Raw genomic sequence first — 27,121 nt, forward strand, 5'->3', positions numbered from 1 at the left:
CATATAGACAACAACTGTCAGATCGACTAGCACAGGTCCCGTTCAAAAATTTTGAAACGACATGTTTTGTGGATGATTCATATCAAATTGAAAACACAGGTACCTCAATGTACTAAATGTAGATATCAACACCTCGAAGACACACTACATAATCAAGTTAATATCGAAATGGTTTAAGTGAAAATGGACAGTATGAAAAGTGGAACATAGCGATAAATAAAATTCACAGTTAAGAACTAACTCACTTGTGATCACAAAAAAAACATCGCTTGGTCGATTTCTACCATGATTAATAAACTTTTTCTGGAATAAGTTGATGTAGAAGTACGTGATATTTTATTCTTGTGAGATCTGAATATTTTTCTAAAATGCTCCTGAATTTCTTTAAGAATTTTGTAACGCCGAATCTTCTTCAGGAACTGGTATTCGGCCTCAGTAAAAGTATATAAAAATTCAGATGGGGTCAACAATTGATATTAAATTGGATACCACCAGCTTTTCAATGAACGACGTTAAAATTATTCCCGGACACGATTATCCAAATTGATATTTATTGCTAATAACAGTAAAAAAGTTTCAGCAACAAATATATTTATTGAAAGATAAGGCTGGGACTTATGTAGGGAAATCCGGGATGGTTTCAGATCTCAACTAGATTCCCAGATGTTAAAGTTGAGGTTGATCTTGTAGTCTGGTAATTGTTGTGGAAACTTTCAACTTTGCAGCTGTAGAATAATAAGAAAGAAGAAAATCACCACAAGTGCCGAATGGCATGTTACATGTTTTAAAAATGGGTCATAATTAAATGTAGAATAATTATTCCAAGACTCGTGGAACAGCTATCGGGAATAATAAGCGAAACGTCGTATCTTTCACTTTTGTAATAATCTTCGATTCTTAAATTTAAAGATAAATCCTGTTTATTATTCCAATTCGATTATTATTACTTAAATTATATTTCACACGGTAATGGCCGGAAATGTTATTCAATTCAACATATAATGAGTTTAATAATATCACACTTATTTATAAACACGAGTTTGCAGTCATTTCCCTAGTCAAATAAATAATTAAAACCACTCAACCCCAACGCTTCCGATGTATATAGACTAAGCATTTGGAATCGATTCATAAAATGGGGAATTACTCGATAGTATATACAATGATCACGTTGTTTGGCATAAATTGGTAATAAAGATGTCTGTTAATTAGGTTATGTTTTTGTAAATTCCTAAATTATAAATAGCCTTACTGTCGAGTCCGCTTCGTTTATAGATGTACTAGTTTGCAGAAATATATTGGTAAAAATATTTTATCAATAATAGCAGGGTATCGAGAGAGCCATTATTCACATGTTGAATACTATATTTTATCCAAAACTAGGTATATAAAATTAAAAAAAATAAACAATATTTTGATGTTCATTTACTTATCTTAATATTAATTATCAATAATTACATTAGAATTGATAAAATTCGTTCGTTCAACTGTCGTTTGAATTTGAATAAGAGTCATAGAACTGTTCAAATGGAATTTGAGGTAATACAAGGTTTTGCTTTGTAATTGCTGTTAATTTATTTTGAAATCTATCGTTCCTACCTACGGTTACAAAAATAGTTACAGAAGATCCTTCGGAACGGAATGTATTCAAATCTGTCTTTAAATTTCAAAAATATAGCGATACGCTTTTCTATAGAAACTTTTTTGTTCATACGTATTCCTCGATCGTACATTTACTATTTTTATAATTTAACAAAAATTGAAATCGGAAATCTTAGTTTTTCTTGATAATGGTCTTTACTTCAGAAACCTCATCTAAGGACTCTGGTGCAATATATAGAGTAAGACTACGACATCACCACATAACATACATTTCTCTATTCTCACCTGTCCCAAAATGTTTGAGTGAAAGATACCTCGATCACAAAGAGTCGTTTAGTCACATTCTTTTGTCCATCAAGCACATCCTCACTGCAGTAAATACCGCATACCATCAGTTTAATCTGAAAACTAACCTTTAGAAGACCTAATAGAAGTTACTCGAAGTTACCAAGATATATCAGAAAAGATAATTTATGTATTCCAAGAAATTTTGTAACAATATTTCTGTTTTGTGTATCAATGACCAGCGCTATTGAGGAATGTAGCATTGAAATCAAAAAATAACATCTTCAGTTATACAGGAATTAAATTTAAAAATCCCGACCTCGCTACATGCTTTCTGAGAGGAGATATTCCTGATACGGACGGAAAAACAAAACGCTTGTAATACGCTAAAAAGCTTCCTCGGAATTCAACTACTTTTTCTTACCAGACATTTGTGAGGGTGTGCTTTTCATCCACTTTTCATCTAAATAGAATATTCTTTTAAATGTCAAATGTCTTTTTCGTTTTTAATAAAATTCCGTCTTTATTTCCATTGCTTGCACCAAGATAAAATAGTTGGGCTCGTTAAGCAAATCAAAAACAATAATAATCAGTGAAACATTGTTTGTGTAGAATACCTGGACTATGACCCACTTGATCGCTCAAATTTTCAGGGATATGTTATTTTTTGAAAATTTAATGAAGATGACACAATATTTTCGATGTGTAAATTCTGGAAGCGTGCCAGCTCTTCCTTCGTTTTTGTTTTTCATATATTATTATTCACACAAGTTGATTTCATATTAGATCATATTTTGTTTTGTGCAACCTCAACTTAGTATTCAGTTATACAAAATAATTGTAGTACCTCATTAAAATAACATTTTTTTTGCACATCAATTAAACAGATTGAATCCTGAATCCTCCTTTGACATTAATAGAAAATGTATTGATTATTCTGTATAATTCAACAGAAAAATTCTAGTCATAGTACAAACAGAATTGTTATCTCTTATCCAAACTAAAACTTAGTTGTCCAATCTATATAAAATTATCAATTTGCTTCGTTATTGACGACTGCCGAAATAACCGATTTTCCAAGTCTCTCTCCTTTTAAAAATTTTTCATAATGTTTATTCACACCATTTATCTATTTAAACAAAAGTTTGTCGGCTTTTAGAATATTTTAACCTGTTTTATAAGGTAAAAAGATGTCTCTCATCGTTAACTTATTCATTTTGACATTTTGACACAGTCACAGAGTTGCCTTGACGCTTCTATTCTATTTGTAACAAACCACAATGAAAGTTTAAAGTTTTAGAAAAGACACTATAAACAAAATTTCAAAAAAGCGACTATAATGGTACACTGACAAGCCTGGAAGTATAATTAATTCACTATATTTTTTCATCACGCCTCGTATCTTTGTTCCCCTTTGGGCACTTTTCAATCAGCTATTACTGAATTTTCGTGATTAATCTTTTTTAATTTTAATATTCTCACATAGCTGCAAAATTATAAATCGGTTGCTGGTCGCAAAGTAAAAATAAAAATAAAAAAAGCACAGGAAGGAACGCCACGTACAGTGAATCGAAAAAGGGCCATTCAATTCATCAATTTACGACAAATACCAACTTGTTTCTGTCTAGATATGACGAATGGGCTTTTCTTTGCTAACTGATAATTTTAATTAAATTGTATTTAGGTTATAAAAATTTCCTTTCATATCAGAAGAAAAATATTAACTTCTTCCTGCAATATAATCTTTGGTTATATTAATATCAATTCAATAAGTTGTAAACACTGTAAAACATATGCAGCTAGGAATCTTTCATGTTTTTATTGTCGTCTCTTGGCTTAATTCCCAGTTATTTATGAATAACAAGAATAAATATACCGATTAGTCGATTTGCCATTTTACGAAACTTCACGTCACTGATTTTTATAATGTCAGATCAAAACTATATCTTATACATATACATTTGCATAGCATGCTCTAAATAATTCCAGTACTCAGTACTTCAAAAGTGATTAGTACATGACCATGTGTTGTTTGTGTGTTGACGAAAGAAGAAATAATTGGACTAACATAGCTCTAGGACCAGGCTGCTCAACCCTAGGCCCGCGGGCCACACTGTGGCCCGCGCACGTGTGGTTTAAAAATACGCACCATAAATTTCATACGTGCAAAACTCGTTAACAGACGTCAATTCAGGCTATTAGTTGAAGAAGAAATCAGAGAATATGGAGAGTTACAACTGCATTGTGTTGTGCAATGGCTTTCAAGGCGCAGCATGTTGAAACATTTCTTCAACTTGCGAGAGCAGGTGTCGCTATTTTTAGAGCAGAAAGGGGCTTTACCATTCAATTTTATTTTCTTAATAATTAAGTTTTTATTGCACTTGTCTTGAGAGTAACTGAAACAGGAAATGTAAGTGGCCCGACTGAATCCACCGTTTGGCCCGACTCTTCAAAAGGTTGAGCAGCCTTGCTCTAGGACATAGGAAATAGAAAATAGGAATTTGGGTAAAAGATTAACTGGATTAACCTCGGGTATTATTATTGTTATAAATTATTTGATGATATAACGCAATAAAAACCGTTGTGCATGGTCACTTTGTGGTTTTTTGACCAAACGTGAAATGGTTTGAATTGGAAATTCAAAAGCCTCCGATATTCAAACAAAAAGTTTTTGTATTCGCAAATTCTGCCACATATTTCAGTATAAGCTCTTGTGATTGCTAAGACTTATTTAATAAAGTCTGAGTCCAGGAATGGATATTCTGGATCGTAGGAGTCATCTGTCACGTACTATATCTCGAAATTATATTTGTTCACGTGAATAGTTTAACCATTTTGAGTAAACTCTGATGACCCTTAACTATAATATTTTGATTTGATACTGTTACTGATATTTGTAATTAGTATTTTCATACAAAAATGTTAAAAACTCACTAAATAAAAGAGTTAATGTTATATGTTATGGACATCTCTATGTTATATTATAAAACGTGGGTAGTTTATACTGAAAAAAATCTGCTGAACCCATCATAATCGTTAATAAAATAACAGTTTTATGTAACATAAAACATTCAACATAAACTTGTTGATTAGAATATTCTTACCTCAACGTCAATGCTGGTTATGGACGGGAATCTTCTTTTCATGAGTTGTGACATCCTTTAAATATTTTATTACGATAACCAACGCACTTATTTCACAAATATAATAGTCAAAAATAATAATTTACTAAGGAAGGGATAATTGATAAAATTCAAAATTATTATCTGTGGAAAAATTCAAATTTTTCGTTATAATATGATAATTATAATTAGTATGAAGTGAATTATTGTTCATTGATCACCGAAATGTCCAAAAATCTACATTTTCCAAATTTTGTATTAATCATCAAACTATAGGAAGTGATACAATTTTTTTTCCGTATTTCTCTAGCATTATTATGCAATAACTTTTCTTTGGTTTCGAAATAAGCTTCTGTAGCAACCATCTAATAGGCCTTTACGCTTCCAGGTTCTTTCTATCCCTTTAAAATCGTTATTATTAGTGCTAATTTCCAGTTTGATGAAAAGTACCATATTTTCATTGTATCTAAATAATCATCAATATTTTGATAGTATAGGAAAAAGAATTTTTGAGTCAATATAAACAATTTTAACATGAAAATTTCGTGCTCTGATTTAAATCTTGATTTATTCTTTTTATATAAAGATGAAAACATATAATAACGGTTGTTACCTTTGAATAATTCTGATGATAAATAGAAAAAAAAACTGGTCAAATTTGGAAAATCTCGCATATGTTAGGACACATCAAGCTTCACCACCTTCTTCAGCTTTCTTGAGGTAACTATGTAAAGAATATTTATCTTCATCATCAAGTATAAATCTGTAAATAACGGCACCGATCGATGTTCCGCATATCGGAGCTAATTCATACAGCCAATGATCTTTCCAATTATTATAGTATGCCGCAGGCGGGAACGATCTGGCTGAATTGAGACCTGCTCCTGTCAATGGTTCTAAAGCAAAAATTATACCACAAACGCCCAACGCAATTCTGACTGGTAGAGAATCTTTCAAAGCAGAATTTTTAGCATCTATAGCTCCGAGTACTATCCAGATCAAAACGGTTGCACCTAGCATTTCGATGACAAATCCTTGTATAGGTGAAAGTTCCCATTTGAGACGTAACAAACAAATATTTTGACTTTCGTCGGGTGCAACTACATATAGTGTGATCCATCCTAGAAAACACCCAATGTATTGTGCTACTACATAGACCAAAAATCTCTTCCAGGACATTTTCTGAACTATTAGAAACGCTATGGATACGCCAGGATTCAAATGGACGGGTCCATCGGCGTGGAGCATCTGCAAAGCGGCCAATATAGCGAAAGCGAATGCAAATGATGGGATAACTGGTCCGATACCATATTGAAATAAACATCCCATACATCCTATGAACATCATGATGAAAGTTCCGATTGTTTCTGTGAATAGTCCGATTATTAGCGGAGATGGGAATTCGTTTTTATCGTCTACACACATTTTCAATTTTATTTTGAATATTGAAAAAAATATTTAACAGGCACTACCAAATAAATACGCCGATAAACACATATGACATTTTGTCAAAAATATTTCTGTCAAAATATCATGTAGAGAGCCTTGAATTTTAGTTGCCATACATGGTCGAATGGAATTAACATCGAAATGACAATTGTCTTTTATGCTTTTCAAATTGATTTGGTACGAGCTCATATACGAGGATTTGGTTTTCAATTTAACAAAGAAACAAGATAGGTTATGAATCCATGAAAGAAATCTGTGTAAAACGCATTAATAAGGCCTAGGAAATGTTATGAATAATTCTTCAATCAATATGTGGCAAATACCCTCTTCTAATATGTTATTAGTTTCTCTATCTCTATAATTTTTCGATGGTTGTCGTAGTTTTGTGTTTTAATTAAGAGTTCCAAAATGTTACGATCGTAAATGATGGTGTAGAGTCTCCGTACACAATTTCTAACTCCCCTTTCAATTGCGTAGACGTATTGTCAGTGTCAGAAACAAATATTCAATCACAGCTCCTTACTCAGTTGTTTCCATTATCAAAAAAATCCCAACGACTCCTTATACCATCGAAAATCTCTCAACGCATGCGCATATATGTATCCCAACTAAAATTCATAAGTGCTGACATCTTCAATTTGAAATCGGACGTAGCTGGAGTGCTTGAAATAGAGCAAACGATTTAATGAAACGATGTTTATATTAAAAAATGTATAAATATGAATGGTTTTGTGTCACTAGAAATCAATTTTTTAGCCACAATTGATATTGATTTTATTTAGATTAAAACTATAATTGATTCAATTAGCAATGAACGATCTTTTTAATTCCTCTTTCTCGTTCTAGCTTGTTATTTATATTGTCGTCAGTAACTACATTTAATTTTTATCGTTTTAGTTATAAATGTTTTTGTAATGTGGTTGCACGATTGATGTTTAACAGATATGTCCTGTCTTTTCTGGAAATTAACAATTAGAAGTAGCAGCAATTTTTCGATGAAAGGTACGTTCAGAAATCAACCTTGTGACTGTTGGGGCAGTTATTTTGGATTGTGCGTACAAAATTAGACACGTACCGCAAGTTTTGGTACAGAATAATTTGTTTTGTTCAAAATTTGAAATCTAATGACAAAAAAACTGCGATAAATTTTTTTATTACATATTTTGAAAGGGTTCCAAAATTTTCCTAGTGTTTGTGTGTGCCATATTTATCCTATTTAACCTCACTTCCTGAAAACTGCACTATATCGTCCCAGTTTGCTTTTACTTATTTTCAGTGTATATGCATTGTAGTAAGAAGTAATAACTTATTGAAAATAATAACCACAAACAGAATTATTGGTGGTAAATAAAAAATAAAATCTTGGTTAAGTCAAATCATTATATTATACATTGTGGTACTATTCGCTTAACCGCACTCTAATCCATTCAACCGGTACCTAAATTTGATTGCTGCCAACTCTAATATTCAACGGAAGTAACAACAATAACTTGAAATTGAGTGATCTATAAAAAAGTTATGAAAAACAAAATAGATTATTTTCACTCAGGGGCATCCATAATGGGAATTAGAGCAAATAAACAATACTTATAATAAATTATTATCAAATTACCAACAAAAATTGACCATTATTATGAGAAGTATATCAGAACTAGCTTTTACCCGCATCGAATCCATTAAATAAGTATCAGAAATTATTATAATAGAAAAGAACGAACTCTGTAGCTATATTAGATCTTTGAATGTAGAAAAATTGCCAAAAACCGACAAAAATCCATAACTCCACATTGAATATCCGCGCCTAGCTCCTCTCCAACTCAACCGATTTAAGTGTTCAAAAACTCAAAAGAAAAAAAGTGTTTCAGCGAGTGTTCTTAAACCCAAACGAACTATATAGCTATATTAGAACCTAAGATATAGATCTTTGAATGTAGAAAAATTGCCAAAAACCGACAAAAATCCATAACTCCACATTGAATATCCGCGCCTAGCTCCTCTCCAACTCAACCGATTTAATTGTTCAAAAACTCCAAAGAAAGAAGGTTTTTCAGCGAGTGTTCTTAAATCAGAACGAACTCTGTAGCTATATTAGAACCTGAGATATAGATCTTTGAATGTAGAAAAATTGCCAAAAAGCTACAAAATTCCATAACTCCACATTGAATGTCCGCGCCTAGCTCCTCTCCAACTCAACCGATTTAAGTGTTCAAAAACTCCAAAGAAAGAAGGTTTTTCAGCGAGTGTTCTTAAATCAGAACGAACTCTGTAGCTATATTAGAACCTGAGATATAGATCTTTGAATGTAGAAAAATTGCCAAAAAGCTACAAAATTCCATAACTCCGCATTGAATGTCCGCGCCTAGCTCCTCTCCAACTCAACCGATTTATGTGTTCAAAAACTCAAAAAAAAGAAGGTTTTTCAGCGATTGTTTTTAAACCCAAACGAACTCTGTAGCTATATTAGAACCTGAGATATAGATCTTTGAATGTAGAAAAATTGCCAAAAAGCTACAAAATTCCATAACTCCGCATTGAATGTCCGCGCCTAGCTCCTCTCCAAGTCAACCGATTTATGTGTTCAAAAACTCAAAAAAAAGAAGGTGTTTCAGCGAGTGTTTTTAAACCAAAACGAAGTCTCTATCTTGAATAAAACCTGAGATATTGAGGACAGAACGTGTGTATGTGAAAAACTCCCATAAGTAAATCGCATTTGAGTATAACTTGAAAATGTTGGAAATTAGATGAAATCCGATGATTGATGGCTGATCTGTGCATCAATACCTTTCATTGAAAAAAAAAATTAAGCAAATCGGTTGGATAGAACGCCTGAACGGACTCGGAATGGAAATCATCAATTTTTTTAATTTATAAGATGGACTGACCAACAAGGAGGAAAAATACTAGAATCTATCGAACTCGGGATCTAAAACTTGTAAATAGAATATAAATTTCCAAAAATTTCCAGAGAAAGCGATTTTTGATCATTTTGTTTTTTTAGATTTATGCTGTGTTTGGTTTGAGATGTTTGAGAATGGAATATTTTCGTATTGTATACGGTTCTGCATGTATAGTAATTGTACAGGTATGATTGTTGATATATTTAGATATTTGCAGGAGTTTTGTAATAAGCAAACCTAATTTAACTATCACATGACATAATAGACACATTTAATTTATGTGTTCCAAATTCTCTTTGCAATCTTTCCGAACCAAGCCATCGCATAACTGACTGAATAACTATTTGATAGAAATTAGTTCTATGGCAAAAATATTACGATAGATTTCTACTTCGCGATGGTCCAGTGGACTGAGGAAGAAAGGAAATATTAGTTTCTTCAAGAGGATTAGATCTATATTCCCAAATGTTTGTAATTATAGTTTTTATTCCCGTTTGAAATAATTATTTATGTATGTAAGCTACTGAAAATAGATGATTATATCCTAAAGATGACAGTTAGACAAAACCTCTGGACCCAGTGTTTTCGAAATTTGATTTGATCTACCAATTTTTTATTTTTATTTGGACATTACTTTAAACATTATTGTATGCGTTTTTGTTCTTAGATGGATAAGTATGAATGTGTCGAGGTCAAAAATCAAAAATGCTAATAAGTCAGTCACATATGTAGAAGACAGCAAAATTAGTCTTTGTTGTAACGTTACCAAAACGAACTGAACGGATAGCTAGAGAATCAGATGGAGTTTCACTGGAGAAAAACTCAAAATTGAAACAATCCACAATATTCATGACCATATCAGTATGAGGATCTTGTGATGTTTATAAACTGGTGGCCAGTTTTCTGACAGGCTACTGCTCCGTCAAATATCACCTAAACACAATAGGCATTGCAAAGAATGACAACTGTAGATTCTATTAGCAAACCATAGATGTCGTATTTAACATGCGAATGTCTTGTCCATTTTATCCAAAGACTTAGGTACCTCGAAGATGCAGGGTTAACACCTTGGGAATATGAGAATCGTATTTTGAAGGCAGAGCAATGAGATGCAGAATCTTGTACAAAATATCTTCTAGATATAGGTGCAGAGTTGCTAAAATGCCCAAATAATCTACATGACGGATTTTGAACAGAGACTAATCAACAACTACTTGTGGAATTAAATCTATTTTTGAGGTAAAAGAACGTCCTTCCAGTTCTTCGTCCCTAACTGACTCATTTTCACATATAAATAGTTTATAGCACTTATAAACAGATCTCGAAGTTACTATAGATAGATTTAAATATATATTTTTTAACTTGAAATCAAAGTTTGAATTAATACGTTGTTCAAAATCCGTGTTTCGCAATACCATGGGCTATAGTAACAGATTCACAAGCCAATCAGCTCAAAGGGACAAACTATCAGTGTTGATGTATCACAGGAAATGAAAATTCTGAAAACTAGAAATTAGTCAAAGATCTGAAGTGTTTTGTGCAGTAATCAAAGAATTACTAGACTTTCTCCAAAAATATTAGTAATATATTAAACTTTTATTTTTTCATATTCTTTAAAGTGAAAACATTTAAAAATGAAATACAAAATGAAATCAAAGTAACTTCTGGTTACAAAATATTTACAGGGAGCTTTCAAAATCCAAGCAAATATAACAAAAAACGTATAAAACACAAATCAAAGTGTTCAATGCTATATTAAAAATATTATTGTTCCAAATCCCAAAATTAGCACGCTACTGAGTTTTGTATATTATAATATTTAAAAGAATCTGTCATAACCACCCAACTTTTATTTGAAATTTTCTTTACTACAGGCAATAACAACTAGGTCATCTATTTTTAGCTGATATATCAATTAATTTTGTGGAAATGTAACTGGAAATCTTTTATTTAAACGAGTGAGAAAATTTATTCGAAACAATACCCATTTAAATTACGAACCTTATTGACTCAAAAAAGTATTCCCACATATATTTGCACGAAAATGAAATTTGATTCACAAATAAATCGATTGATAAAAAATATCTAGCAATTCCAAAATAAAAACGTTTTTACGTTTTTTCTAAGTAATAGAATAATTTGCATTGACTGATTGAAAACTAAAAATTGGAAATTTGAATCTAATTTTCAATAATTTGTTGATCGACAATAAAATATTGGAGCGTCCAAACAAAATAAATCTATGTAGCTCAAACCTTTATAGAACAAAAATAATGAAGCAAGTAAAAAATAATTCAACGAAAATTTCAATTTTCCCACAGATTCACACTATTTCGATCGGAGTTTTATTTACGATTTTCACGCACTTTTCGAATGTTTAAATTAAAAAATAACAAAAAAGAAAACACTTTCTAACCGACCGCTATAGTGTTAGGCCGCAGTAAGAAGGAAACTGGCAAAAAACTCGTCCAGTATTTTTAGCGGTGCTTCACTAGATCTATTTCCATATCGCGGGCCGCGAATAGCGGACTCGTAATCATTGACAGCAGCTTCATGTCGACTGCAGAACTTTATTCGTCTAACGTTGAAAAAAAGAATGTTTATTAGGCCGATAGGCCAGTCCACAAAAAACAATCCGCTCTCCTATGTTTGGGATACAATTAAACGCAACTTGTAGAAGTTATCATCAAATATATTGTTCTACATATTGTCTTTTGAAATCTCAGTTTTTGATAAGCATTTCCATAATATGTAATATTTTAAGTAAAATAAAGCATTTCCGAATGTATGTATGCAATATCTCTCCTGCAAGTGAAACTCTATGAAGCAGGAAGCAGGAAAAAGTCGTTGGGGACTAGATCTGATAAATGCGGTGGGTGGTTAATAAATTCGAAGTGCGATTTTCTATTCCTTTCTATTATTTACGATTTGTTTCCAATTTTTCAACCCACCCCTGCATTGCCTGTTATTCCTAGCATGCCTTAGGTCCTACAAAAATTATGAATTGAAGCAAAAAACCGGTTCAATTTGCTTAAACTGTGTTAATAAGGCTTTGATCTATATCGATATATTTAATAGAAAAAATTTTTGTTTTCTGTATTTACTTATCACAAATTTGTGTATATGAGTGAGCATCTAGTGAAAATTTCAGAAAGTGATCACTTCTTCATATCACATAGTGTGAAATTAATTTCTTTGTCTCAATAACTGGTCTATTTATTCGTTTCAAACTTTTGAGCTGTGTAGGTGAAATAAATTACCCACTTCGGTGTTATTATTAAACAATTATGTTTCTAAAATTTTATGCCTACTTTATATTGTAATAGAATTCGTGTGTACAGGTTAAATACATTTGACTTCAACCAATTTTTTATTGCGGTATTTCCATAAATTTTTTATTTTCTCATCTGTACAGCATCTGGCATCTTCAATCAAAAATATAAAATACGAAACTGGGATATAGCAGACATACCAAAGCAACAGAAAAAATACATGGACCAGGACGGTATTCACTTAGAAATTTACTTGACATAAGATAGGTCTACGATAATTAATAATGACTCTAAGTGTCATTACGAGGATGCTTAAACGATTAACTGGAAAATCCAGAGTAACAACTGCCACTGATGATCGTTACCTGGAACGTACATCTCATGGAAATCCTCGTAATACCTGCAGAATACCGGGAAGATGCTAGATGCTGCAAAGCTGCAAATAATCGTTGAGCGACAAAATTCATATATGAAATCATAGTTAATAAAATTAAGAAGTTTCAACAATCAATAAAAACTCGTATCAAGCCAATGCTATTAATATAATTAATATTTTCCATAATTTCAATTTTCTTAATAAATATAACTTTGAAATTGAAAAAATTATCCTTTGGTGGACTTATCAATCTTTAATTCTTGTAGGTTTATAGCCTATTACTAATTCAATACCTATCCTCATCCTAGCTCTAGGTTATCACTTCAGCTCTTTCGTATTCGCTCTGTACTCTAGTTCTACTAGATTTAACCTTTGCTATCTCTACCAGTCTATCGTCTGTCTTCAGATTTAGATGCTGGTTGCATTGCTTCTCGCCCATTCATTAATTTTATCTACATCATATGATAGTCTGATGTTTTCCCGTTTAGTAGTAGTGTTGTACCCGAGATTCGTCTGAGAATTTTCATTTCTGAGGTCTCCAAACGTTGCTTTGTAAATTCGTGTTTTTGTTTCTTGTCTTAGGTGCATCATCTCATCCAGTTGTCGTAGGATAAATACTGGATCTAAGTAGGATCCTCCTGATCTGAATGCGAGCAGATATTTGTAAATTCTTGTGTAAAATGTGATTCCTTATCTCTGGTATATTGATTTTGGCTAGCGCTATCTATTAGAGAATTTTTAAAATTCAATATAAAAGTTCTATAGCAATCTGTTTCAGGAAACAAATTAAATTACGTTTTATTGTTGGACATTTCTTTAAAAGATTAATCAAATCTTGAAAATTTGATTAGAAAATTTCATCCGAACAAACCGAATACGTTAAAGATGAGGTGTTGAAGATATATACCCCGCAGTTTTAAATTATGGTCGGAAAGTCGGTACTAATGAAAGTAATACAGCAATAATCGATAGAAACATGGATGATGAGAGAAAAGTTACAGGAAAGAACATCATTTCTGATGTAGTAACTTAGTTAAGGAAACGTGAATGTGTAAAAGCTAAATTCAATCAATAAGTTTCTAATTACCTACAAATAATTGAATTGAATCGTATAATGTATTCTCATTGAATGAATAAATAAATATTTACAGTTCCGTACTTCCGAAAAATTAATATGCAACAACTAGATAGTTTCATTTTACCCGAATACGTGATCCCAACTGTAGTGTGTGACTCTCATTACAACTTGATTTGTAGCTTGGTCATTACGCTATTTACCGAAGTGAATTAATTAAATTATGGTATAGCATCATAGCACGTCCGCTATAAAAACTAAAAATTGTAATAAAAATAACGTTCATTCACGGTCACTTGTGGCAAACCTACATTTTGTTTGATAAGCATTACGAGGAATATTCAAATAATTTTTTAGACAGAGAAAAAAGTTGAGGTGAAAAGAAAAATTTTCGCAGGATTACTATTTTGAACGGGAAAGGCTGTTGAGATTTTTTCAAACCCCTTTTTTATTTGCAATCCGTAAAATTTTACAATTAGCAAATGGTTTAAAATCGATTGATTGAGGGATAACCACACAACACATCACTATGACACTAAAATCTGTCTCACAGGTCACACGGAAAGTGCCTTCTAAGCCTTCGCTGCGTGGGAGGCCTCATTAGAGGTTGAGCCAACAGTAGTATAGGTTTCCTATACTACTATACTAGGTAAGAATATTTTTGGGGGAAGATATTTCTTCTTTAACTGACTTAATTTGGAGATCACAAGCGATAATGCTGTTGAGTACATATCAAGGAGTGTTTACAATAAATCTTTTGTACTTTTGATTGAAATCTTTCTAGAATTGCTATACTTGAGTTGGATGCAGTACCCCAATTAGCTGAATAACATAACTCCATAACTACAGCTGGCTGTGTTTTAGACCTAATTGTTTTCTCTTGGTTATTATGTGTGTGCTCCAGGTTAGTCGTCGGTCCAGATGAACTCCAAAGTTTTTTGCACTCTCTTTTTGCTGCGGAAGATGCCCGTTTAGTATTAGAGTGGGGCAGGTTCCTCTCCGTTGGGTGTGGGTAACATGCACATCCATTTACTTTTATTCTCAAGGAAATAACGTCCTGGTTAGATGCATTGTTGTGTGTGGGTATATCAGCTGTGTACATAAGATAGAGGATCGTGCCAAGTGCACTTCTTAGATTATGAATTGAAGTGTCTGTTCTGCAGGTAGGATTTTAGGTATTAGAAAAATGCGGGAGGTTCTTCCTGATTTTGTATGCTGCCAGACCTTGTCGAATACCTGAGCGATATCTAAAAAGGCCGTCGAACAGTATTCTTTATCTTCAAAAGATTGGTGGTACACTTTTTGTGCATGTTGTTCTATTATCTCAATAGACTTATTGGTCTGTGAGAAGTAGTGTCTTCAAGGAATTTCTCTAGCTTAGGGATTAGTATAATTTGGGCTACCTTCCGCAAAATTGGAAAATAACCTGTTCTTAATATTGCAATAAGATTTAAAGCCACGTTTTCTAATTTTTCGTTGACAGGATATTCGAAACTAACAAAAAAGTAGAATGTATTAAATTTGGTTCTCAACCGTTACTAATTACTAACTCTGCTATAATTTTTATTGCAAAGAAGTAGAACTTTTTTAAATACTCCTCGTAATTTGTCCTTCTGATTTAATTTTTATATAAATTGCTGAAAATTGCAGATGATCTCAACTGTACGGTAAAAATGATGTAATATAGTTTAGAAATAGTATGATAGTAGTTATCTCAATATGAGTGGGCATTGTATTAGCCAATGTATGTAATTTATAGGCTAATTCAATTCAAAACTCTATTGTTAGAAAAAAGAATGGTTATTTTAATATACAGAATATTCATTTTAAAACGAAAATTAAAATAGTTTGGAACAAACTAAGCAAACCACAGATTTATCAAATAGCACTATTCCATTCAAATTTAGCATTAAGTTTTCTTCTCTCTTGATCATATTTTAGTCTGAGCACAAGATTAAGAAGTACAGAGAGAGAACACTATAAACTGTTAAAGTAGAATTGAATATTTCATCAAGAAGAACGCGGAATTATTAGTTAAACCATACTATATATTGTAAACCTTCATTTCGTTTTTTTAAAAGCTGTCTGAAAAGTCTAATAAATTTAATGCTATATATCTAAAAAGTTTCATCGCGAAAAAACTAGCTAAATTGTAAAATGAGGCACTGCATCTACTTTTTGCGTGATGAGTTCACAAAATGCCATTCTGCGATTATGATCATCTTCAAATATATCATTTACAGCCTCCACTTTTGGGACTTTTGAGACTGCTTAGATTATAGCGAAAGAAAACTCAAACAAAAACAAATTATTTATGTAATGTTCATTTTTCAAAGTACTGGTTCTCAAATGTTTCTCTAATCTGTCACAGCATTTATGAAGCAATTCAACAATATTCCAATAACAATTTTTTATCGAAGGTCTTGAAGATTTTTAGCTAGTTAAGCATAAACTTTGGATATAAGAACACCACAGAAAAATCGACGAGAGTTGCAATTCTCGAGAACCGGACTTCATTCTTGGAATTATAAATCGTTTTGAATTTAATGTATTGAGGATAATCAGGTCTGTTTGGGGAAGCTTTATAAAGTCAAGAGACTTCATTTTCTTGATAGAGCAGTTTTTTCTTTAGATAGTCGTTTTTAAGGCGCAGGAGTCGAATTACGTCAACGCTGAAGGTACAGAAATAAAGTATGAATATTCGTATGAATTCCTTTTATAATAACAGTTATATATGGATTCTTTCCCGTTTCAAAATTTCGCTTCCTAGAAACTTTCGAATCTTGACGAGTGCAGAAGGCATAAGTGTTAATCATCCACACTCTCGTATAGCTTTGAGGAGATTCTGGATCAGGCTTACGATGACTGAACACTGCACATTTTCCACTCTCTACTGTTTGTATGTTTGTATTTTTGTTTGACAAAACTTATATATATATATATATATATATATATATATATATATATATATATATATATATATATATATATATATATTAGGAGAGAACAAAGCTAAATTAATTTTATTGATATGAATAGAAAGTTTTAATATATTTGCTGAAACATTCCGCGATTTATCTATGAACGTACTGCACATAAAATTTACATATCTGCTCTAAATTAACCGTAGTTCATCTTGTACGATGATCGGTCGTGTTAAAATTTGAGTAATGATCGCAATTCGTCTAAATCTGTTCATTATATCTGTTGAATGCGGATATGTGAATTGCATCTCTGCTATGCAACATAATATTTAGAACAAGCATAGATCATAAATTTAGTCGAGGAGCTTGAACATTATAGTTGTAGGTAAAATTTAATAAATAAGACATTTTTCATAATAAATATGAAGAGTAATAAACTATTTTCAACTATTAACGACTGATTTTATGTTTATCATACAATGAATATGAAATTTTCGAAAAATAATAGTTTATTAAATAATAAGAGATGAATTTGACATGTTTCAGACGATGTTTACTTTCTATAAAGTTGTTTACACTATTATTACACATTTATTGTAGGAATTTTCCATTAATTTAACACAAAATAGGGTGAAACTACTTTCCCCCGTGCTCATGTTTGTCCAAAATAAAAAAAAATCTCGATACTCTGAATACAGTTTTTAGAAGAACGTTTTTTGCTTTCCTTCCATATTCATATAAATAAAAATGTGTAGTACTCAGAATTCCTCTCTTCTAAATTTAATTTTTTTATTTATGTTTGAAATGAATATAAACATAACATATTTGTTTATACATAATTTACACAAAGTGTAGTTTTGTGATTTTCCATGTTTATTATTGAAGAAAGTACTGGATGTGTTAATAGCTTCACATTTTCATTTTATTTTTACTATTACTAATAAAAATACTCATCTCCCGTTATAATATATCAAAATGCCGAAAAAAACACTTTGAATCGTTAGGTAGTCTGGAAAAGTTCAAAGATACTTCAGCCATATCCCAGAGCCTATTAATAATTCTCTGGTCGTTTAATTTTTGATTTGTGAATATGTCTTCCGGAATTTATTATGGGAATCGAAAGTAAGATGCACTTTTAGATCATGGGCTAAGTTAATCTGAGTTTGTTTAGAAATTTCAGATATATGCGTTAATATGAGTTATTTGAATTCAAAAATTTTAATCCAAAAAGCGAATGAATGAATACTTTTCGTAAAATACAGAATGTTTTGTCGTTGGGTGGATTTCATACTTGAATACAAGGCATTAGATAATACAGACCTACTTGATACCTACTTTGGTCGATAAATAAATAAAACGATTAACATCAAAATAATCTTGCATCATTAGAGAGAATTCTACATCTATATTGCATCGCTTGTTTCAAATGATTACACATGAATTGAAAAGCGTATTCGATGCTTTCATGGTTCAGAAACTGGAAAGAATCCTAATAAGTAATGTTTCTCTTGAAGAAAATAAGAGTAGTAATCCAGCTTCTTATTTGCGTAGACGTACAGCTTTTCGTAAACATAAAATTTAATGATAGCTCGACACTCAGTTTTTTCCACTTTCAAAAAAATATTTAAAGTGACTCATTCATACGAAAGTCAAACAGAAAGCTAGCGTCAAAAATGGCTAGAATTTCGTAGAGAATATCTCAACGAATGTGCAAACATAATTCCCAAATGCTGACATCTTAAGGTTGAGTCATTTACAACGATGGAGTGCGAGAGCGGATTCCGCTGTAAAGTGCAAAGTGGGGGCTTAGTCAGTGAGAGTCCGACAATACCTCTCCGAGAGAACAAACTTTTCAGGCTATCTTCGTATATCGTTTGAAAGGCATTTCTATTTCTATTTCTCTATTTTGCTTACAACGCTTTGTAATTACAAGTTGTCAGTATTATAACTTCAATTCAAAATACGTTAACAATTCTGGAAAATAGTTGGATTATCTGAAATGTATAAAATAACAGTTTTAGCTGGTGGCAGAGATAAATCCCAAACGCAACAGAAATTAATTGGTCTATTTAATGAGAAAATTCCTGATTTACTACTCATATTCCAAAGAAGTAAAAGGAAGAAGCAGCTTCGCGAATTTGGTCATGTGAGGCAAATAAAACAAACAGCTGTTAAGACTGTCTTGAAATCAAATTAGATGTGATGCTAAGGTTTGATGAAAACCCACATTCATTGAACACACCACAATGAATATTAGCCATACATCGACAGCACATTAAAAGTAAATAGAATGCAAATTTTTGAACTGACAGCTACTCAGGAGATCATGGAAGACGATTTTGATAAAACTACTTATATTTGTGAACGAATGGAGGAGAATATTATCCAATTAGGAGACGTTATGTTTTCTGATAAATGCAATTTTTCACTTAATGATCCTCAATTAATGACTCGCATTACCCTTAAATGAGATCATTAAAGAATGTGTACAGTAACAGAGATAGGAATTCATTCCATGCGGCTTTTACACACTGTATATAAGTATGGGCTATAAAAACTGTTGCAATTTCATTTAAATTTATGATATAAGTTATTAAAGCAACAGATTAGAAAAAAACTTTTCTACTTACTTCAAATTGAATGTTATCATTCATAATCGCTATCTCGGAATCATTATCAAAATACCAAAATGGGCGTGATGATTTTCCCGGAAATATTCAGTCTTCACAGTAGGGAAGTAGTTTAAAAACTAACATCTTGGACCGAAACTAACGTCCGCGCTCTAACCAATGCTACAACGTGAACCGTATCCGGTGCAATGCGCCTGAAGCTAAACTAACTGCAGTGATTAACCAGTTTTGGCACAGTCTTACGTTACGATAAACGAATAAAAATTTGACAAACTAACATTAGACTGTGATCTATTTCTGTTAGAATTACTGAAAATATTTTCCATATGGCACCGATATATATTGTAAGTTGCCAGTTAGCTTTTATTGGTTGTTCCTCCTTCCAAACCACGCCTTTATACAAGAATCAAGGACAGCTAAGGATAATCAATGTCTGAGGAAATTCAACAGCTGTTTTTCGAGGATTTGCGCTAGAAAGGATGGAATTTCGTTTGAGCGTGGGAAGTAAGGTGCGTCACGACTGTTATGTCCCATTTGATGGATGAAAATATATAACCCACGCACATGTCTTAGGAAAAACCTTTTTCAAACCACACAATTTTAATTAATTGAGCTAAGGAATAAAGAAAAGAATTTAAGTCCGTTATTTGTTTCAAGTTTAACTTGACTCGACATTCATTAACTTCGTCATTAACATCGAAAGACTTCTCAACTTGCTTGATCTTAGTGGAGCAGTTGGGTGAATATGTGTTTGACAGTTATTACAGTTATAGTAAATTGATCTATTTCCCAAAAATAAGTCTTCTGTTTTTCTCAGTAAATGTTTTGGACTACCGTAAACTTACCATAGTACGAATATTTATCTTATATATTAAAAAAATTGATGATTTCCATTCCGAGTCCGTTCAGGCGTTCTATCCAACCGATTTGCTTAATTTTTTTTTTTTTCAATGAAAGGTATTGATGCACAGATCAGCCATCAACCATCGGATTTCATCTAATTTTCACCATTCTCAAGTAATACTCAAATGCAATTTCCCCCTGTACATTACATATAGAACACACGTTCTATCCTCAATACCTCAGGTTCTAATCTAGCTACATAATTCGTTTTGGTCTAAGAACACTCGCTGAAACACCTTCTTTCTTTTGAGTTTTTGAACACTTAAATCGGTTGAGTTGGAGAGGAGCTAGGCGCGGAGATTCAATGCGGAGTTATGGATTTTTGTAGGTTTTTGGCAATTTTTCTACATGCAAAGATCTATATCTCAGGTTCTAATCTAGCTACATAATTCGTTTTGGTCTAAGAACACTCGCTGAAACACCTTCTTTCTTTAGAGTTTTTGAACAATTAAATCGGTTGAGTTGGAGAGGAGCTAGGCGCGGACATTCAATGCGGAGTTATGGATTTTTGTAGGTTTTTGGCAATTTTTCTACATTCAAAGATCTATATCTCAGGTTCTAATATAGCTACAGAGTTCGTTTTGGTTTAAGAACACTCGTTGAAACACCTTCTTTCTTTTGAGTTTTTGAACACTTAAATCGGTTGAGTTGGAGAGGAGCTAGGCGCGGACATTCAATGTGGAGTTATGGATTTTTGTAGGTTTTTGGCAATTTTTCTACATGCAAAGATCTATATCTCAGGTTCTAATCTAGCTACAGAGTTCGTTTTTTTCTATTATAATGATTTCTGATACTTATTTAATGGATTCGATGCGAGCGAAGCCGCGGGTAAAAGCTAGTGTTTCTTGATAATTAAACGTGAGTTTGTAAAAATAACTGCACTGAAACTATTATTTATTAATGCATTAATATTTCTAAATCCAAATTAGTTTATAGGCATGATTTGTTTAAGATGCATGGTGAGATATTGAGTCCTAAAATTGTCTCTTTTATAACTTTGGTACGCTTATTTTTTATATGAATATAGCATTAAAGGCTTTTGTCCTGAATATAGACATTGCATTCAATTTTTGAAAGATGTTTTGTCATGCTTTAGATTCAGAATAAACGGAAAAGAGCATCTGAAGGTTTAATCACAATTATTTTAAAACAATTTTGCTACTAAAGCTTTTAAAAGACTAGGAAAGGTATCGTTTGGTATCCCACTAAATTTCCACTAAATTTCCAATTTAGTGGGATTGGAAACATAATTCTGCAAAACCTTAATGTGTAGTTCATGGATATAGTGTTCGCAACTAGTCCAATAATCCATTTTAAGATTTCGACATTGATACATAATAGATTAACGGAAATTATTACAGAAAGAGTGAAAATATTTCTCTAGGACAACCTTAAATAAAAATATCTATGTTGTAGCAATTTTCTGGGAGTTTACATGCATAGAAGACATATCTGATTCTTTAGTGAACAATGAGGTAACAACCATATTTCATGCTACATTTATGTGAAAGTTCTACTAGATAATAAATTATTTGAAATAGTATTTCTAGATTTTGCAAAGCACCATGAAGATCGATGCTCTGATGATTATTAATGGCTCCAAATATTCCAAGTATTCCAAATAATATTCCGAGGACCTCAGATAGAGATGAATTGGACAGTTTCCCAAGAAAAATATCATTAGAACCGCAGGCAAATTTCGGTGACACTACTCCCTGAGAACGATTTGAAATTTTATTCTATTATATCTCTCAGTTCTAGCCTAACCTCAATGAACAACTGAGAGTCTTTGAGTTTTTAGGTTTTTCTATTCATTATTTGATTAGTAAATATTTTTCCATTGCAAGAATACTTTGTATAGAACATAAAATAAGCCGTAATTAATATGTTTTTCGATTTTCCTGTAGAGAAATTGATCCGGCAGATTATCTTAAATGGATTAACCGAATCGTTCAGTGACACTAATAAAGTCGATTAAGTCCTTGTAACATATATATTCTTGCATACAACAAAGTAAATTGTATGAGAAAATTGACTCTTACTAGGAAGAATTAAATAACGACCTTTGACGTGGTAAATATGTTCAATTGCTTTTCATATCTGGAAACATTCCTTTTTACAAATTTTAGCTAATGTTTTACCCTTCCATATTTAAAAAAATCATAAGTATGTTTAAATCAGTATCTTGATTAGAAACAGAAAACTATATCTTCATTATTTGTTTCTCAAAGTTATTTCAGACAAGGATTATAAACCGCTCTTCGCCTGTTTGAGCTTGAAAACTACTACATACTACATCTTTAAGACCGCTTGATATGATGCAATGCAAGGCGCAATATTTCGTGATAAAAACCATTCGCAGATGAAGTTCATCTGATTTTTCCTGCAAGATTTCGCACTTGCAGCATCATCGGATTGGTGCCATTTTCTTATTGCTAGCAAACTGCAATTCTAGGTTGGCATTCCTTCGTAGTGAGCGACTAAATTCGAGTTTATTATGTCTGTTACGACGAAAGTTTGCAACAATGATCATAACTAAGGAGACAATGTGAATTTGAGCTGTGTAATTCAGCTGTGTAATCATAGCAGTCTTGTAGAAATAATAGTAGATCTTTTTCACGGAAAAAGTTAATTATTTACGATCTTAAAATAGTATCATTATACTTTTACTATGTACAGTCAACATTGATTACTAAATATTGATCCAAATTTATCATTATCACGTTTTAATTAATTTTACCTCAGCTGAATCGACTATATTACCAGAAAGCTCTATCATTAAATTACAAGCTAACACCCTAACGATCCATTACTAGTATTGCAAAAAACATAATAAACATTATCTAGATCTAAAGGGTCTGACAAAAAAGTAGGTCATTAATTGAACCACATATATTATGGCTTCAAAATTGACTACATTGAATAACCTAAATGTGAATTGGAAAGTTTAAAACAAAAGTCAATTTTCCCATATTTCCTGTAGTGCTATATTCTCATGATACAAAAAGGTTTATAGCTTCCTCAATTTAAAAATATACTTCAAACAACAAAATCTATACACCCCATAAAATTCTTAGTAGTCCCCCACAATTTCGTATTCGTTATCAATCAAAATTTTGACACTATTTTTATTTTTTTATGTAAAAAGCAAACACAAGAGGGTGAACCTTTCTAACCTCAAGTAATTCGAGTGTTGCCTGCCCTGTGGAGATGCTTGTGGATATTGATCTTGGCTTCTGTAGGTTGTAGTGCTTGGGAAAGTTGTGCTTTGGTAGCTGATTCCAGAGACTTGCTCATAATAAGTCACGATAAATTGATTTTCTGGGCGTCTGCAGGTGATCTCGGTGTTCATGCAAAAACTACTCTATGCGAAACAGAGTCAGGTCCTCTCTTCTTTGCTCTAAGGTGTCCAATTTTCTGGTCAACTCTGCATCGCCTATAAGTCTACTACTACTCTTGTCTGTATTGAGTCGAGCTTTTTAAGGAAATGCTTGGCAGCCAAGCTCCAAATGTGCGAACAATATTCCAAAGATGGGCGATTCTGTTGAGGATTAGAAGCTGACCAAATTCTGAGCTGCAGTGCCAGCCTTCTTTGTAAAAATAGCACCCTAGGTCTTTACTGCATTAAACTCAATCCAATCAGATTGGTTTCACCCCATTGATTTAATTTGAGGGTTCCATCATTGCAGATGGAACTTGGATTCATCACTACACTTCTGGAATGAAAAAACAGTCAAGATAGCAAAGGGCGAACCTTCTTCGAAAAAAGCAAAGACGGTTTCATAGCTCGGAAAGTGTTGACGACTATTTTTGGGATAGTTATCTTTTTGTGTTCATCGATAAGGGGGGAAGAGATATTGCAAGAAAGCACCGCATTTGAAGGAAAAAATGCTAATAAATTCCCGATAAGTTTTGTCGTTTTTATAAGGAAACAGCCGAGTGCTTCCTCTGTAACAGAGAGAGTGTACATCGTGATAGGCTACGGAATTAGCATTTACTATTCTTGAAACCAGGAGAGGTAAGCTCTATAGGCCCCAGAAAAGCTCACTCTTCAAATCGCTACTACCTGACGTGAATAATAAGTGATTACCTAACTATCTCGTATGAATATATAGAATACCATGGATGGATCAATATTTAGACGAAAAAAGAAAAGACTATTTGGTTCACATAACAAGAAATAATAGTGGGTATGTTATGCTGCAGCAGCTAATTTTTCAAAGCAAAATATACGGCCATAGAGGACTGGGACTCTTGGTAAGGCCACGATTTGTCGTTTCTACCATATTTCGGGCTGATTCCAACAAAGTTAAAATAGCCGTGGTAGTCATCAACATTCGGACCAAAGAGACGCTACCAGAAGAAAAACAACCTCGATCAAATCTGACGTTTTAGAAAAGTTACGCAAAATGTAAGAAAAAGATGCAATAAACTAATTGTTCGATGGATGTATTTTAGACAATATGTCCTTCAATTTATGAAACACATACTTGTTACACCCTGTGTATTGTATTTACACTTCGAGGTATAAATGCTTCGTATAAAATAAAACGCAAGTATCTCAATTAACCTTGCGACCTATTCGCATACCTCCAATTCTTCACTAATTAAACTCCGGATAAAGTTGGGCGTTACTTCGTTAGGTAGGCCAGTTGGACGTAAAAATAGGTCATGAGTTAATTCTGATTTATTAAAAATAATTACCGAGCATTATTTATGTCACTTTTATTTTCAGACGGCGGTGAAATGGTATATCATTGTTATTTTTAATAGTTTCAAGAATGGCATTAATAAAAAATAAAATAAAAGTTGTCCTTTCACGCATGGTGGTATTATTCGTTTCTTTATGATCCTGAAGATGCTTTGTGTGGTATTATTATCCATCCATCAGCATTACTATTCTCTATAGGAAATAAAATCATAAATGTTATGCAGCTAGGTTGTTAAAATGCTATTGAAATAACAGCGGCGTGTATATTTCAAAAAAAATTGTTTTAAATGGGTTAATTTTTATAATACTTTGTTTTTAAATGTAGTGAATCTTCAAAAAACGTGAATAAAGTTTTCAAATTGCTTGATTGGAAAGTATATAAGTAATAGATACTTCAAATTCATCATGCCGTTTCTAAATATATATATATATAGCTTTAACCTAACCTCAATTTCTATCCGATTTCTCGTGTAAATATCTATAATCTTGTAAATATCCATTTTACACAATAAAACCACTAAGATTATGCCGATTTTATAAGTATGTTCACTTTCAATTTAATGAATCTGTACAAACTAATTTCCTCCATCGTTTAGATGGAGTCTGTAAGTTTATCCACTTTTAAGTGTTGTTGTTTAAGTGGAATCATAATAACAAAAAAGTATTTACAATGAGTAATGAAATAAATAAATATATCCAGAATTAATTTTATTAAAAAATATCTGTTATGTTCGTCTTCATTCACCTTTGGGCCTCAATTAGTCATAATGTTTTTTATGATTCACCCCGACTCCAACCCTGCCCAATTTCCACCATGATTTTGAATATTATGGAAGTATTCAACAACGATGGAGCTTTGATGAGTAGCAGAAGGCAACATGACATCTAATAAACATAATTTGGAAACATCATTTCAAAACAAATTAGGAACAATACACAATTACATCTGCTTTTCTTAACCAAAGTTTACCTTCAGTCTCTGAAGACTTTTAACATAACTTGGATGTCGAAACGACAAAAATACAGTGTGAGTATAGTGTAGTGTAGTGTAGTGTAGTGTAAGTGTTCAGTATTAATATTACCAACGGTTCCAGAAAATTCCAATATAGATAACTGCCATGGAAATCGTTAAAACTATGTTTGGAGTAAACTTATACTCCTCACCTTTACAAATGCTATTATTGTCCGCCACTTATCTGCCACTTTTCTAGAAGGAAACGAGATTTCGAACAAGTTTCGACAATTTAAATACTCTGAATCTGCAACTCCAAGGAGCATTCATGCATATGTGATTTGATTAAGTTAGATTGTAGAAAGTTATGTCAATATGTCAAAAGATGGAAGATGAAAAACCGGTAGCATCAGCGACTAAATCAAATGAGAGTTTAGTGATAAACCTTGCTTTGAATTTTGATGAAAATTTATTTTTACTACGTTTTCAACGGCTACCTTTGCGAAGTCAAATTTTCTGTTCTAAAGATTGAATACAGACAAGGAACTGATAGTTATGGAAGTTATTTCTGATTAAATGCCGATGAGGTTATCATAAATTTTATATTCAAATTTGACAGTACCGACTGATACAATAGTAATTATTCGTTTTATTTTTCCATACATGCGTAATAGGTCGAGAAACGTTGTTAATCGTACCCCATGTTCCTACTTCTAGCACATTTCTTCCATAAACTGAATAATACATCGAACAGAAATTCTGCAGTACACAAATTCTCGACTTTTTTGGAAGGTTGCCTAATGTATCCAATTCAACACACGAATTTCAATAAAAAGAACCGAAAATAGTCGGAGAAGCAGAAAACAAACGAGAAGAAGCTTTTTTTGGCACATTTCTCTTTGTGAAAATTGTTCTTGGCAAAC

At 32.2% G+C, this 27,121-nt stretch overlaps 2 protein-coding genes across 29 annotated transcripts in view; both read right to left on the reverse strand.

Annotated features, from left to right (window-relative positions):
• LOC130897163 (ankyrin-3-like) overlaps window positions 1–27,121 on the reverse strand; it is a 217,828-nt gene that overhangs the window by 185,620 nt on the left and 5,087 nt on the right. For 3 of the 28 annotated variants that reach the window (XM_057805848.1, XM_057805847.1, XM_057805844.1), the window contains exons 1-2: window positions 11,611–11,917; window positions 4,992–5,153 (exon numbers count right to left, since the gene is read on the reverse strand). The exons of 12 other annotated variants lie outside the window; for them this stretch is intronic. In XM_057805848.1, coding sequence (XP_057661831.1) covers window positions 4,992–5,045 — 54 coding nt within the window. In that variant the 5' untranslated portion in view covers window positions 5,046–5,153; window positions 11,611–11,917. Of the gene's footprint in view, window positions 1–4,991; window positions 5,154–11,610; window positions 11,928–19,632; window positions 19,944–27,121 lie in introns of those variants that run through there. 13 more of the 28 variants (XM_057805856.1, XM_057805855.1, XM_057805857.1 and 10 more) reach the window with 11 other exon arrangements.
• Window positions 5,576–7,480, reverse strand: LOC130897165 (aquaporin-like). Its single transcript, XM_057805877.1, has one exon. The coding sequence runs from the start codon at window positions 6,432–6,434 to the stop codon at window positions 5,697–5,699; it is 738 nt and encodes a 245-aa protein (XP_057661860.1). The 5' UTR covers window positions 6,435–7,480; the 3' UTR covers window positions 5,576–5,696.

Source organism: Diorhabda carinulata, chromosome 8 (assembly GCF_026250575.1).
Source record: "Diorhabda carinulata isolate Delta chromosome 8, icDioCari1.1, whole genome shotgun sequence".
Taxonomy (NCBI): Eukaryota; Metazoa; Arthropoda; class Insecta; order Coleoptera; family Chrysomelidae; genus Diorhabda; species Diorhabda carinulata.